General features: G+C 46.5%; 1 protein-coding gene across 1 annotated transcript in view; it reads right to left on the minus strand.

Annotated features, from left to right (window-relative positions):
- Nucleotides 1-16108, minus strand: part of CEP162 (centrosomal protein 162) — a 332984-nt gene that overhangs the window by 92915 nt on the left and 223961 nt on the right. Inside the window, exon 16 of the mRNA XM_082249677.1 lies at nucleotides 1677-1789. Within this exon, the coding sequence (XP_082105803.1) occupies nucleotides 1677-1789 (113 nt within the window). The remainder of the gene's footprint in view (nucleotides 1-1676; nucleotides 1790-16108) is intronic.

Genomic DNA, 16108 nt, shown 5'->3' on the forward strand with positions numbered 1-16108 from the left:
ACTCCACATCAGCCCTAAACAGTACATGGAAGTTTTTAATGTAAGTGAATTTGGAACACAATTGTTGTTGCTATTAACTCATACTTACCTGGTGCCCTTTTTACAGTTCTGTTTCTCTTGAGGGATTCCCAGACCTTGTTGAGGAGCTGCTGGTGGTTGTATGCGTCTTCTTCACCCACCTGCAGAACTGCTTATCCTGCCACCTCACCCCTTACTGTCTTTCCAGCTCAACATGTAATATAGGGCCTATAAAGACTTTTGTATTATCTAACCCATTTGCATGTCAGTGAAGCGCAGACTCACCCAATATTCAACAGTTTGTATATTTGCCTCTTTCATTCTGTGACCTTGGATTAAGGTAGAGAGGGTCACAACCAGGCATTAGGTTCAGTTTTGGCATGCTAGTGAGGTATGGTAATGCAAGAACACTAAAAGAAAAAATTAAGTCCCAAAAAAAATCTGAAAAAATGTACCATAAGTGTAATAGAGCATTTCAAACACAGCTGCAGAACAGGACATAATCTGAAATGATCACAAACATCTTAGTCCAGAAAGACTTGGTTTTATGAGTCAGGTGTGAAAGAACTTAAAGTGGAAGTAAACCCATTGCTTTAAAGGCTTCAGAAAACAGTTACATTCCCGGCGTGCCAGGATTGCTAACTGTCTCGTTTGCTTGTGCAATCAAGCAAACTTTCAAACCATCCAATGTCTGATGTCATAACTGATCACATGTGCAGCATCATGGCAGTTTAATAATAAACAGAGGCCAAGATGGCAGCTTTCTTGGCTGAAAATGACAGGATTGTTTGCTTCCACTTTAAGTGGCCTGTACAGAGCCCTGACCTCAAGACCCTGTAGTACTACCTTGCGATAAATTGGAACTTAGATTGCCAGTCAAGTCTTCTTGTCCATCATTCATATTCAACCTTACAAATGCTATTTTGCTATATGGGCATAGATTCCGACAGACACATTCTGCGGCAAGCCTCTATTCCAATAATGCCTGAAATTTGGTGTGAATGCATGTTTAAAAAAAAAAAAAATACAACAAAATTAAATTATCAGAGACCTCTTTACATTTATAAAAGTGATTGTCAAATCCATCTTACATTTAAAAAGAGAGACTTCAACAGATTTGCTTTACCTTTAAAGAGAAACTGTAGAAGGGAGGTGGGAAAATTAAGGGGAATTGGGGACTTTTTACGGGGGGGGGGGGGGGGGGGGTAGCTGAAAAGGATCTAAATAACTTGTAACAGGCTCAGGGAGCAGAGCTGTACATGATAGAAAAAGGTTTTGGAGAGGTGGGCAGCAGGCTGGCAGACAGATCTCCAGAGAAAAGGCGGACAATGGTTAAAAGTAGCTTTGACTCTGGACTAGAAGACTTCCACAACAAAGTTTATACTGCAGAAGACTGATTTGCCCGCAGTTTTGGTCACTGGTCGTAGTTGACCAGTGACTGGTCGTTGACTGGTCGTAAGTTGCACATATACAGTATTGGGAAATAGGTTTTCCGCCATTTAAATTGAATTCTGTTGCCTTTTAGAAAATATTCTTGGGTCCTGCAATAGGGTTCATGACTTCAGAGGCTCCCCGTGTGGCTGAACAGACTGCCTAGGTAATACGCTCAATGTTTTCCAATTGTATCATTCAGTTATTAAATGTTATTGTTTTTTTACCTTAAGGAAATTAGATCTGCCTTGAGTGCCTGATTTTCCCTAAACATATGCTCCTCATTTTCTTTGTTTTTAAGTTGGAGTTCTTTGACTTGTTGATACAGCCTTTCATTTTCCTATAAACATGCATAGAATAATTAATACAAATTAGAAATGTGCTTAAGTTTGGAAAATAAGGAAATATTTAAACATTTTCACATAAAATAATTTTACCTAGGTGCATTTCCACTTCTAACTTTGGGAACCCACACACTTATCAGTCAAAAAGCTACTATGTGTGCCCCCTACTATATATGATTAATACATACTCAAACAGATTAAATGGAAAGGGGAGTGATTGAGTATTGGTATTTTAGACCTATTTTAAACAGAAAAGTAAGTTATCCATTCTTTAACAGAAGTCACTGCATACATTAGTTGGTGGCTGGATTGTTTTCAGTTATCACAAAAAGGATAAAGGATAATTTTGGAGGTTATGAAATGTACTTGTTTACTGGTGGCCTATGTAGTTCCCCTAATAAGAAAATGGCTAAATAAAAAATGAAAACTATTACTTGTACACCACATTATGAGAAATATCATGCAACATAAAAGATGTGCTACAGAGCATCATTTTAGGCTGGGTCTCAGCGCAGCAGAGGTATACACAAGTTCTCAAAATGGCAGTGTGTGAACTTCCTGTTTGACTTGGCCTTTAGTGGAGCATTTCTAAGTTAGCTCCCTGAAGCACCTCATTAAAATCAAATGGTTTCCAAATAGGAGCACTGACATCAAAACGGATCCAAACCTGGATATAATTAGCAAGGCACTCAAGGGACCCCTCTATGTAAATATATTCTTAGTTCTACTTTACTTACGTTGATGTAATGCCCGATCTTGCCAACAACTGAATACTTTTATATTCTAGTTTTTAAGAGCAAAGAGATTGTATTCTGGGACCACCTCCATAATATTTTCTGCCTTTCCCCCTGTAAGTAAAACATTCTTTCCCACTTAATCTCAATTACAGCTTTACATTGACCCAGTTAATGTGTAGCCTGCAATTGCCTACACGGTTCAGTTTTTAGCAGTTTAATTGAAATTTAACCAGTGAAACAATATTTACAATAACCAATATTATTTAGGGCTTAAGCATTTTTGCTTTTTCCAAGGAAAACACAGCATATTAGTGTTTAAACTGAAATGAAGAACAATTGCTTTAACTTAGGAAAATAGATGAACCAATCTTAAAGCAGTAATTAAACCCATAAGCAAACATTTATTATATTTTAGCTTACCAATTCATAGATGTGATGGCTGTATTAGTTAAATTTTTTAGGCTTGCCTTCTTCTATTTTCATATTGTGATCCAGCCAGTAAGTCTGTTGTTTTTCACAGCACAAACCCTCCACCAGAATGTACATGGATGAAACAAACCATTTAACACTAGCAAGGGTGATTAAAGTGGAACTTTCGGCTAGATAATCAGAATTGGCAGACAGGCAGGATTTTTAATGCAGAAAATACATGTTTGTTTCTTCTGCATTAAAGCTACTTATCTACAGCTCAAGTGAAGGTAAACCAGGTTCTTTCCCAGCCATTTCAGATCTTAAATGGAAACAGAAAAGGCTGTCCATAGCCATCTTTGTTGTTTGCCTTGGTCATGGAGGCCTTCCTATGCCAGATTACAGCGAATCTCAATGTGTCTGGTGTAATGGTGGGTTCTACTGAACACAAAATGGCCTCATTTGCAAAGGATGTCCTTTTATTTCTTAGCACCCCCAAACGACACTGCTTAATCTCCTGAGTAAAACAGGTCACTTGCATAACCTTTCAAACTTTAGGTTCAAACTTGGGGAAATCAGTCATTATGCCTCTAAATATTTCCGTGCCTGATAGACGAGCTTTAGAGAGATTGTTTAACTTTAAATGTCAAGATTCTCCTCTTACCTACCTTGGTATTAAGTTACCGGCAAACCCAGGAGATCTTTACAAGACCAACCTTGCCCCCCTATTGCATTCAGTTCAGTCTGAAACTAAAGGTGTGGTAGTAGGATAAATATCCTTAAGATGATGATTTCTCCCAAGTTCTTATATCTTTTTCAGATGGTACCAATCTGATTGCCCAGGACCTTCTTTCATAAGGCACGTCGTAAATTTACTAAAATTTGTGTGGCATGGGAAACCCTCGTGCCTCTCTTATGAGTCGTCTAAAGGTGAGAGGTGGCCTGGGCCTTCCAGACCTGTCCATATATTAGCAAGCCACAGTGTTGCTCAGTGTAGTTAATTGGAATATACATACATGGGATACGATTTGTGTCCCTTTGGAAAAAACAATGGCGTGGCATAATCTAGCCCATGCTCCTTGGCTCCTCCACACCTCTAGGGGAATTTTTGGATTTGGTCTCCCCACTCTTTACTGATACCTTGACTATATGGGATGGCTTAAAGAAGAAGCTTTCATTAGCACGTCTACACTTGCCACTCTCCCCCTTGGGAGACTTTCCTTGGTTTACCCCTAGGGGAAAATCTAGCTTTTTTTAAGTCCTGTGTGGGGGGGGGGGGGGTGCTCAGGAAATATAGTGTTTTTAGTTTGTCAGGTACTAACCTGAAATCCCTAGCAGTGCTTCGTAATGAAAAGGGAACAGCGCCATGGGATGAGTGGAAACAAACTCAACTCAAAAACTTTTTAAAAAGATACGGGGTGATGTGAGAGTCAGTGACTCCCTTTCTCAGTTTGAGGTTATAAGCCTAGACAGGGAGGACTCTGCACACTTACTTTCCAGGCTGTATAAACTGCTATTAGAACAATTAACTACTAGGACCTCATATTATGTTTGAGAATGGGAGAAGGATTTGGGCAGAGAACTCTGACAGCAGTACTGAGAAAATTACATTAGCCCACACTTCCTCAGTGAACTCTAAAATCCAAGAATGCCGTTATAAATTTCTGTCGAGGTGGTATAGAGTACCTTCCACATTATCCCACATATTTTAAACAGCGTCAGATCTGCTGGAGAGGTTGTGGTCAGAGAGGTTCCTTCTTACATTTGTGGTGGGAGTGCCCTATTATCAGACCTTTTTGGAATGATGTCTGTAAACTTATTAGCAAGGGGAAACAACACCAAATTAATGATGATCTTTTCCCAATACTATTCCATGACACTGCAAAATTGGTGGGGTCCTCTAAATGGTTCTTGATGCCTCGCCTCCTTAATGCCGGTAAATGCCTTATCCCAACTCATTGGGAATCCTCTGTGGCACCTACTGTCAAGGAATGGCTACTGAAAGTGCAAGATATTATAGAGGCATATTTGTGGAATGGAGTTCTGTTTTGCTACAGAAAGTCTTGTTTGCACGGTTTACAGTGTGTTTGCAGTTAATGCTGTTTTATTGTTTTTATTTTCTATTGGCCAGGGATGGTCTGTATTATTCCCTTATCTTTGCTCTGTTGTCACCTTCCTTTAACCTCTTCTGTGTTTTTTCCCCTTTTACCCCCCAACCCACCCCACAAGTTCCCTGCATATGCTTGTGTTATTATGGTGTTATCTTTACATCCTATTTGTGGGAACCCAGACAATGTCGTCATACAGTTGGTTTTGAAAGTTTTATTTTGGGGAATGTCAATGTCTGTATTATTTTCTTCTTGAAAATGGTAAATAAAGATAAAAAAAAAAGAAAAAAAAAAAAAAAGCTACTTACCTGCCTGTCCACCCTTGTACAGTGAGCTACGCACACAAAGCTCCCTATACAAATTCGGCAATCCTAAATCTGACTTTACTCCTGCGCATGCGTGGGAGTAACGCATCCCCGGCTGGCCAATGACAGTGGCCAAGCCAATGACAGCGATTGAGACCTGTAAACCGGCCGCCCAAAGATGAGCTGAGGTAAGTATTGTTCCGCTTAAAAATAATCAGCTTTTATTTAATTAAGTAAAACCTTTATCCGAAAAGGGGAAAAAAATGTTTGCTGTAACTGTGAGCTTGAGCTTGTCTTCAGTTTGTTTGTGGTTCTAAATCTGCTAATACATTAAAGACTCCCCTACCCTCAGACTGACAATACTAGTGTCTGCTGTGCCTCCCCTTCACATCCTAAGTTTTGTCTAACTAATACAGGTGGTGTGTTACAGCAGGCCAGATCACCAGGTGAAAACAGAGGGGGGGGGGGGAGAAGCCAAAGAAAAGAAAACTGATGCAACCATCACATCTAATGTTTGGTAAGCTGCAATTTATAAGTACAGTAGTGCAGTGCTAATAAAATAAAAAGAACCAAAGTTCATGGTTAGTAAAAAAGTTTTATAGCGAAAGGGCACACAGATTCCCAATGGTGTGAGAGAAGTGCAGAAGGCAATAACTTTGTGTATCGTTCCATGCAGAGCCTCCACCATAGACACATATAAGCCGCTCACCTCATTGATTGAAACCCTGAGGGTCCAATCAATGAGGGTATAAATCCTTAGGACCAGAAAGGGACTCTCTCTCAATGCAGCTGTTGTTCCTGATTAATGTGATTGCTGATATAACATATAGGACTACCACATAAATACTCATAGATAGGACTTCCTTGGAACCAGTAGGAAAAAACACTCCATATATTGATAGACCGATATGCAAAACAAACAATAGGAATATAGTGCTCTCTGCTTAAAATAGATTTGTTGGAATTCAAAAAGGTAAAAAAAAACTTACAAAGCTGGCACTTAAAGTGATTTTAAAGTCTTGTGTTTTTTTTTTTTTTTTTTTTTTTAAACAACAAACATGTTATACTTACCTCCTCTGTGCAGTGGGTTTTGCACAGGGCAGCCTGGATCCTTCTCTTCTCGGTCCCTCTTCGCTGCCCCTGTCCCCTCCCTCCTGTCGAGTGCCCCCACAGCAAGCAACTTGCTATGGTGGCACCCGAGTGAAGCTGCAGTTCTGTGTGTCCATTCAGACACGGAGCTGTAATTTGGCCCTGCCCCCTCTCTCTCCTGATTGGCTAACTGACTTTGATTGATTTGATTGATCCTGGATGGCTGAGGGACTCGTGGACATCGCTGGATAGAGTAGGGGCTAAGGTAAGTATTAGGGGTGCGGGGGTAGCTGCTACACACAGAAGGCTTTTTATCTTAATGCATAGAATGCATTAAGATAATAAAACCTTCTTGCCTTTACAACTCCTTTACACCAAGTGCAAGTGAAGAGCGCTCATTACATCCATAGGACATCAGAAAGATGGCCGTAGGTCACGTCACGTGGCTCCTTCCTGTACACGGCCAGCATATATTTTATAGGAGTATTGTATATTTTATGATCTTTTTTAATTATTGTAAAGGATAGCCGTGGTTTGACTGTCATAATAAAATGGTTTAAAGATGTATTTTATGTATATAATCTTTGTACATGGAATCCTTATATGCAATTTTATATGCAGTTCTTTATTATTTTGTAACCCTGATCTATTTAGGATCAAATTGATTGGTTACAGTATTTTTAACTAGAGTATCCCTTTAATCATCTGGGATTTAGCCAGGCTGGTCTTTGCTGTCACTTCCTGGATTTGCTGGGAGGCAGCGGGTTGTTTCTATTTCGGGACATGACATCGCTCTCTTATGCTGTCATTTTCTTGTTAGACTGGGAAGCATTAGGTTGTTATGGCATGCTAGGTGGTGATTTGCCCCCATGTCAGCCGTGTGAGGCTATTTATTGGTGGGTGCAGCACGTTACTCCATGCCTGCTGACGTAACGGGAAGGAGCAACGCGACATCACCCGCTGCCATCTTTCAAGTGTCCTATGGATGTAATGAGCCCTCTTCACTTGCACTTGGTTTAAGTGCCTGCTTTGTAAGTTTTTACCTTTTAGTTCAAATAAATCTAGTTTTAGCAGAGAGCACTATATTCCTCTTATTTGTTTTGCATATCGGTCTATTAATATATGGAGTGATCTTTCTTGCGGGTTACAAGGAAGTCCCATCTATGAGTGTATAAGCGGTAGTCCTATCTGTTTTATCAGCAATTGCATTAATCAGGAACAACAGCTGCACAGAGAGAGTCCCTTTCTCGTCCTAAGAATTTATACCCTTTTTAGGCATGTTTGTTAGACCTATCTGCTAAATTGGGGGTACAATCAGTGAGATGAGTGGCTATATGTGTCTATAGTGGAGGCTTCGCATGGAATCATACACTAAGTATTGCCTTTTGCACATCTCTCACATCATTGGGAATCTGTGTTCCCTGTAGCTATAAACTTTTTTTTATCCATGAACTTTGGTTCATTTCATTTTATTAGCGCTGCACTAGTGTACATGTTTATTATCTGTGAGGTTTTGTTATATTTACGTTGAGTGTACAGCTGCTCTTTGTTCAGAAATGTTCTCAATTGTATGGTTTGGGCTGATATATTTTCTGTTGTTTATAAGCTGCAATAATTGGATTTTTGTAAGAACTTACTGTAAAATCCTTTTCTCTGAGTATTCTGACAGACGCAGCTCTCAATGCTTCTTCACTAATGGGTTATTTGCCATCTACAGGAGTAGACTAGGCAGTAAAAAACTTTCACTCGACACGCCTATAGGGGCTGTCCGTCATGACATAACCCCAGACACACTGTGCTCTAAAATCAGTTTCGTAGCAAACAGTGAAAGAAGACACAACCAACCCCAAAACAGAGGGGCGGGAGCTGCGTCTGTCAGAGGTATCACAGAAAAGGATTTTACGGTAAGTTCTTACAAAAATCCAATTTTCTCTTACGTCTTCTGACAGACCCAGCTTAATGCTTCTTCACTGACTGGACGTCCCAAAGCTGCAGTGTAGGCATGAGGGGTAGGAAGAACAGCGACCGTAAAGCAGGATGGAAGATCGGCCCTTTAAAACAGCAGATCCTCTCTGAGGCAGCCATCAGGGAGGCTCGACGACCAGCTTTACTAGGTCTGCGTACCACGACCAGCGAGGCCAGTCTGGGGCCACCAGAATCACCTCCACCTTCTCCACCGCTAACCTGCGGAGGAGCCTCAACAACAGTTGTATCGGAGGGAAGGCATAAATCAGCCGATATTGGCCACAAGGCACCACCAATGCGTCTGTGGCGTCGGCCAGAGGATCTCAAGCCCTGGCCACAAACCGCTCTACCTTTTTGTTTAGTAGAAGAGACGCAAAACAGATCCACCTCTGGAGTTCCCCATTGGGCACACAGGAGGCGAAAAAGCTCCGGATGCAGGGACCATTCCCCCTGATCCAGAACCTGACGATTCAGGTAATCCGCCTGCCAGTTCTCCACTCCAAGAATGTGAACTGCGGACAGAGCCGGAACATGTGCCTCGGCCCAAGTCAGAATCTCGGCCACTTCCTAGGCTGCCCGGGCACTCTTGGTGCCCCCTTGGTGAGTGATGTAAGCCACAGCCATGGCATTGTCGGATTTCACCCGAACCGGAAGACCATGTAGCCGAGGTGTCCAATGGAACAGGCAGAGTTCGATCGCCCTGAGCTCCAGTACATTTATCGGTAAAGACGATTCTTCCGGCGACCACATTCCTTGGGCACAAAGGGTGTCCAGCACTCCACCCCAGCCCGTCAGGCTGGCATCCGTGGTGATCACCGTCACCACATCAGAGCCGGCGACTGAAGCCACCATGAGAGCTCGGATCTCGTGAGACGGCTTAGAGGTATCATTCTGTCCAAGGACTGCGGAACCTTGTTCCACTTGGCAAGAATCTCTGCTTGTAGAGGCCTTGTGTGAAATTGGGCAAACGGGACTGCCTCGAAGGCCGACACCATCAGTCCCAGGGATCTCATACATGTCCTCAGGGAGGAGAGATCCTTGTCCATCAGGGCCCCGATCTCGCCCTGCAAGGTCTAGAGTTTTTCCCCTGGAAGAAAAACCCTCGCTCGAGAGGAGTCTAAGACCATGCCCAGATAACTCAGACACACTGACGGGGTCAGCGCAGACTTCTGGAAGTTGATGGTCCCCAGAACTCCTGAAGCGTCTGAACAGTGAATGTCAGGTCGCCTGACAGGGTGGCACAAGAGCTCGCCCTTAACAGGAGATCGCCCAGATAACCGCAATCCCCCTTTTGCGCAGCAAAGCCAGCACTGGGGCCAAAACCTTGGTAAAGACTCTGGGAGCGGAAGCTAGACCAAAGGGTAATGCCATACATTGAAAGCGCTCCTCCACCACCGTGAAACAGAGATACCGCTGATGACCCTCGTAAATAGGGATGTGCAGATACGCATCCTTTAAAATCGATGGAGGCCAGAAAATCCCCTTGATTTAAAGACGCCACTACCGACCGAATGGATTCCATCCAAAACTTCTGCACCCGCACAAAGCGGTTCAGCGATTTGAGGTCCAGAATTGGACGCACCTTGCCCTCCTTCCTGGGCACAGTGAACAGGTTAGAGTAAAAACCTCGAAACCTGTCCTGCTGAGGAACCGGGACGATTACTCCCTGTGCAAGAAGATCCTGCATCGCCCCCCCCTGAGATCTGTCAAACGATCTGGAGTCAGACGGAGATTTGATGGAAAGAACTTGTCTGCTGGGCGAGACCGAAATTCGATCTTGTACACTGTACAAATCAGTTCGTGAACCCATTTGTCTTGAATCCGAGAAGTCCAGGGTTCCTGAAAGAAAAGCAGATGTCCCCCCACACCTGAACCGGGTGAGGGCGTCCCGTCATGCAGAGGAGGATTTATCCGCCGCACCGGACTGGCCAGTCTTGAGCTTACCCCACCAAACCTTCTTGTGTCCCCTGGAGGCTCTGAATGGTTTGCCTTTTTACTGTGCACCGGAGGCACGAAAAAGCCCCCACTTACTGCGAGGTCCCTTGCCCCTGCCTTACCTTTCGCGGATTGGGGGAGAAGAGTACTCTTACCTCCCATTAGCCTCTTGATTAACTCATCCAAGGAGTCACCAAACAAGCGTTCACCTAAAAAGGGAAGATATGTTATGGCCTTCTTAGAAGCCTGGTCAGCCGACCAGCTCTTCAGCCACACCATGCAGCGTATGGTGATCTCCACCGCATATACTCTGGCAACCAGAGGAGCCATGTCCAGGGCCGCATTGCACAGGTACACCATGGCCTGGGCCATCTGATCTGTGAGCTCAATTAGAGTAGGAGGAACCGACTCAGCATTCAAGTTGCTCCTAAGCACCTTGACCCATTCTGTAACCGTCTGAGAAACCAGGACGGAGGCAAAAACAGGTTTTAGAAGTGAACCCGCCAATAAGTGCAGGTGGCGGGAAAGGGATTCCATTCACCTGTTCACCGGGTCCTTAAACACCGGGGAGTCTTGAACAGGCACCAGAGTAGATTTATTCAACCGGGAAACAGTGTGATCCACCTTAGGTGACACTGTCCAATGATTGGAAACTGAGTCCGCAAAGAGGTAACGGCGCTGAAAGTGCTTGGGCACCACCAGCATGTGCTTAAAGCGCCGCCATTGCTAATTCACAATATCGTGAAATTCCCCGGGACAAGGAAAAACCTGACCCGACTTCTGGGCTTTGCGGGAGCCGAAGGCAACCACTTTCCTGACTGTGTGGGCTCATCATCTAGATGCAACGTTTCCCTTACTGAACTAATCAGTGCTTCCACCAGAGCGCGTTCCCGCGCTGCAGCTGAGGAGGACTCATCCTCCTCACCGCCTGACTGGCAGGACAGGGATCCCTAAGGGATGGTAATGTCCGTATTGTCCGTGGCAACCACATCAGGCTCTGATTCAGAAGACTGAGAGGGCATCGGCCGTTTTTGGGAAGTAACTTGTTTCATCCCCTTTGAAGCCAGAGTTTCCAAGGCTGCAGACAGAGACAGGAAAGAAGGCCACCGTGGGAATACACCTAAAAGGACCCCCCCAGGACAAGGTAACATCTTAAATACCCCCCCAGGCGTCAGACGCCGCTATAGCGCTCCCAGCGGGAGCGGGGAGGGCAAAACCTGTCCTGACAGGCCTGGAGGATCTTCCAGAGAGACACAGCCCTGATATCCCCAGGAGTGGGCCCCATCTCTCCCTCAGAGGTTTGTCTCAGGGACACGGGGGACATTGCATCACTCACAATACCACGGACCAGGGGGCTTCGCTCCAATACAGCTCGCCTCCCACCCTATGGGGGTGCTGCCAGCCAGAAAGGGTCACGCTGCGACTCGGGGCGTTCCAGGTCAATGTGTCCCAGCGAAGCATCCGCTCGCAGGCTTGTCCCCATCCACCAGGGCTCCGTCATGACGAGGCCTGGGCAGACCACAACCTGCTCACGCTCAGTGGCCAGGCTGGGAGACCGTAAGGATCTAGATTATCCAGTGCGAAACCTCAGCCCGGCTGTCGCTTGTAGTTCACCATGAGGATCCCCCTGACACTAGCTAGCGATAGTGAGTAAAGATAAATTAACAAACATTCTGAAAATAAAATAAAAACTTAGACCGAAGTCCCAGCAGGGAACCTAGGTCCTACTCCTAAACTAGGCAGCAAGAAACTGATTTTAGAGCACAGTGTGTCTGGGGTTATGTCATGAGGGACAGCCCCTATAGGCGTGTCGAGTGAACGTTTTTCACTGCCTAGTCTACTTCTGTAGATGGCGCATAACCCATTAGTGAAGAAGCATTGAGAGCTGCGTCTGTCAGAGGACGTAAGAGAAACATTACAGTTTTGGTTTTGAATTTAATACCGATTTAATAGCAAACGTAAAGCTTTTAGGAATCTGCAAATCAGACAACCATGTCATGTAATTTCACTATATATAATACACTTGTAAAAATGTGTGCCCTTAAAATGTTAGGTGTGCTTTCTTTTACTACAACTTACTGCAATATACTGTATTTATGTGTATTCGCTACAGGTTTTGAGAAAATAACGTAATTTTTGTAAAATCTTACCTGTAAAATTCCTTTCTCTGAGTCCTCCGACAGTCGCCGCCTCTTCATATTCGTCACATATGGGGTATTAGACTTTGCTCCGAAGGAGTAGCTAGGCAACAGAATATGTTAACATTAAAGCTTTTAACATATCCCACCCTCAAGGGGTGGTCCCCTCAGTCAATACCCTCCTACTTCCTGCAACCATATCTCAGTTTCAGTGGAATAGCAGTAGAGTATACAACCAAACCCCAAAAGAGGGGCGGGGGCGGCGACTGTCGGAGGACTCAGAGAAAGGAATTTTACAGGTAAGATTTTACAAAAATTCAGTTTTCTCTTATGTCCTCCGACAGTCGCCGCCTCTTCATATTCGTCACATATGGGGACGTCCCAAAGCAGTGCAAACATGAGGGGTGGGAAACGCATCCGCGCCGAAAGGCAACGCAGTCTCCGCATCAAAGAAAGGAACCTTACCAAAGGAAGGAAACCAGCTGGGCTACAGGAAAAATAATTGCTCAACAGGAGCAACAACCCAGGAAAAGACAAAGAACCAGGGGATAAAAAACTTATCCCAACAGCCAGAGGTCCCCAACAAGGGACCCTAGGGAATTGCCGCACTAAGAACCTTGCGGTCAAAAGAAGCATCCGCCGATGCCTGAACATCTACTTTGTAGAATTTTGTGAAAGTGTGTACGGTCGACCAGGTCGCCGCCTTACACACCTGGGCTACAGAAGCCCCATGACGACAGGCCCAAGACGTACTCAGAGATCTAGTAGAGTGCGCCTTCACAGGCACAGGGGGAACCTTCCCCTGCAAGGCATACGCCTGTTCAATGGTCTGCCTGATCCATTTGGCGATGGTAGAGGCCGACGCCGCCATGCCCTTCCGAGGACCCTCAGGAAGAACAAACAAGGAGTCCGTCTTTCGAAAAGACTCAGTCGATTTAAGGTAAACCCTTATCGCCCGAACAACATCCAAAGAATGTAGTCTCACCTCCTTTGGATGTTTAGGCTTCGCGCACAGCGAAGGCAAGACAATATCCTCATTAAGATGGAATTCCGAAACTCGCTTCGGAAGAAAAGAAGGATTAGGTCGCAAGACCACCTTATCCAAATGAATAACCAGATACGGAGACTTGCAGGACAAAGCCGCCAGCTCCGACACTCTGCGAGCCGAAGTGATCGCAACCAAAAAGGCGACCTTTTTGGACAACATAGACAACGAGATCTCCCTGATCTGTTCCAAAGGAGCACGTTGTAACACAGATAGAACGAGATTCAAGTCCCAAGGGGGCAGAGGATCCCTCCTAGGAGGAACTAGATGCCGCACTCCCTGAACAAAAGTGCCAACCAAGGAGTTGGAAGCCACAGGACGTTGAAACAGAACGGCCAGCGCAGACACCTGACCCTTTATCGTAGCCAGCGCCAAACGCTGATCGACACCTGTTTGAAGGAAGGACAGCACTCGGGAAACCGAGTACGTGCGGGGTGAAAACCCCCTGGACTCACACCAGGCAAAATAGGCCTTCCAAGTACGGTAGTAAACCTTCCCCCGAGGAAGACTTCCTCGCGTTGATCAAGGTATGAACGACCTCTGGGGAGAGACCCTTCTCCTTCAGGACCTCGGTCTCAACAGCCAGGCCGTCAAAGCCAGCGACTGTAAAGCAGGATGGTATATCGGCCCTTGAGACAGGAGATCGTCGACCGCCAGATTCACGAGATCTGCGTACCAGGACCGGCGTGACCAATCCGGCGCCACAAGAATCACCGAGCTGCGTTCCGAGTGTAACCCGCGAAGGAACCTGGACAGCAACTGAATCGGTGGAAACGCGTACATCAGCTTGTACTGATGCCACGGGGCCACTAACGCGTCCGACGCGTCTGCCCGAGGGTCGCGCGTCCTTGCCACGAACCTTCTCACCTTGTTGTTGAGACGAGACGCGAACAGGTCCACATCTGGAAGACCCCACTTCGCGCACAACATCTGGAAGACAGCCGGGTGGAGAGACCATTCCCCCTGATCCAGGGTCTGGCGACTCAGATAGTCCGCCTGCCAGTTCTCCACCCCCGGAATGTGCACCGCCGTTATCGCCGGGACATGAGTCTCGGCCCAAGACAGAATGTCGGCCACTTCTCGAGCCGCTCGGGCACTCCTGGTGCCCCCTTGGTGGTTGATGTAGGCCACCGCCGTGGCATTGTCCGTCTGCACCCGAACCGGGCAGCCCTGCAGCTGGTCCGTCCAGCGATGAAGACAGAGATTTATCGCACGCAATTCCAGAATGTTGATCGGAAGGGAGGACACCCCCTCCGACCAAGTTCCCTGGGCGGACAGAACGCCCAGAACACCACCCCAGCCCGACAGGCTGGCATCCGTGGTGATTACCGTCCACGAGATAGGACGAAACGACTTGCCCCCGGACACCATCGGGGACTGGAGCCACCACAGAAGGCCTCTTCTGGTGCGATGACTCAACGAGATTTGAAGATCCAGAGATTGAGGTCGCCCGTCCCACATGGACAGGATCTCCGCTTGGAGACCCCGCGTGTGAAACTGGGCGAAGGGAATCGCCTCGAAGGCCGAGACCATCAATCCCAGACATCTCATGCACGTCCGCAGAGACGAGTGCGGAACGTCCCTGAGGGACCTGACTTCCTCCTGAAGAGTCCTGAGTTTGTCTTCCGGCAGGAAGACCTTCGCCTGCACCGAGTCCAGGATCATTCCCAGGTAGGGAAGACGAACCGACGGACTCAGTGTCGACTTTGGAAAATTTATCGTCCAACCAAACTCCTGCAGAGTTTGCATCGTGACAGACAGGTCCTTCTCCAGACCCTGGCTGGTCGCAGACCGAACCAGAATGTCGTCCAGATACCCCAGGACAGAAATGCCCTGGGCTCTCAATAATGCCAGAACCGGTGCAAGCACCTTGGTGAAAACCCGCGGAGCCGAGGCGAGACCAAAAGGCAACGCCACGAACTGGTAGTGATCCTCCGCAATGGCGAATCGAAGGTACCTCTGGTGACCCTCGAAAATGGGGATGTGAAGATACGCATCCTTCAAATCGATGGAGGCCATGAATTCCCCCGGAACCAGGGCAGCCACCACCGACCGCAGGGATTCCATGCGGAACTTGCGAACCCGCACAGAGCGGTTCAGAGCCTTCATGTCCAGAATTGGACGAACCTTGCCCTCCTTCCTGGGCACGGTGAACAGATTGGAATAAAACCCCCGAAACCTGTCAAGATGAGGCACCGGAACCACCACTCCCTGAGCCCTCAGGTCCCGCACCGCCAGGTGCAGGTCCCGTAAACGCTCTGGAGACAGTTGAAGATTTGAGGGAAAAAATCTGCTCTCCGGCCGAGAGAGAAACTCGATCTTGTAACCAGATCGAACGATCTCCTGAACCCATCTGTCCCGCACGCGGGCCAACCAGGGTTGAAGAAAACCGAGCAAGCGTCCCCCCACCCCAAAACTGGGTGAGGGCGCCCCTTCAGGCCGCACTGTTATGGGCAGCGGATCCGGACTGACCAGACTTCTGTTTCCCAGACCAGGGCTTCTTTTGAGAGCCTTGACCTTTGAACGGTTTGCCCTTGTAGTGCGACCGAAAGGCACGAAAGGACCCCTGAGGGGGCCGAAAATTT

Source organism: Pelophylax lessonae (genome assembly GCF_965119305.1).
Source record: "Pelophylax lessonae genome assembly, chromosome: 3".
Lineage (NCBI taxonomy): Eukaryota > Metazoa > Chordata > Amphibia > Anura > Ranidae > Pelophylax > Pelophylax lessonae.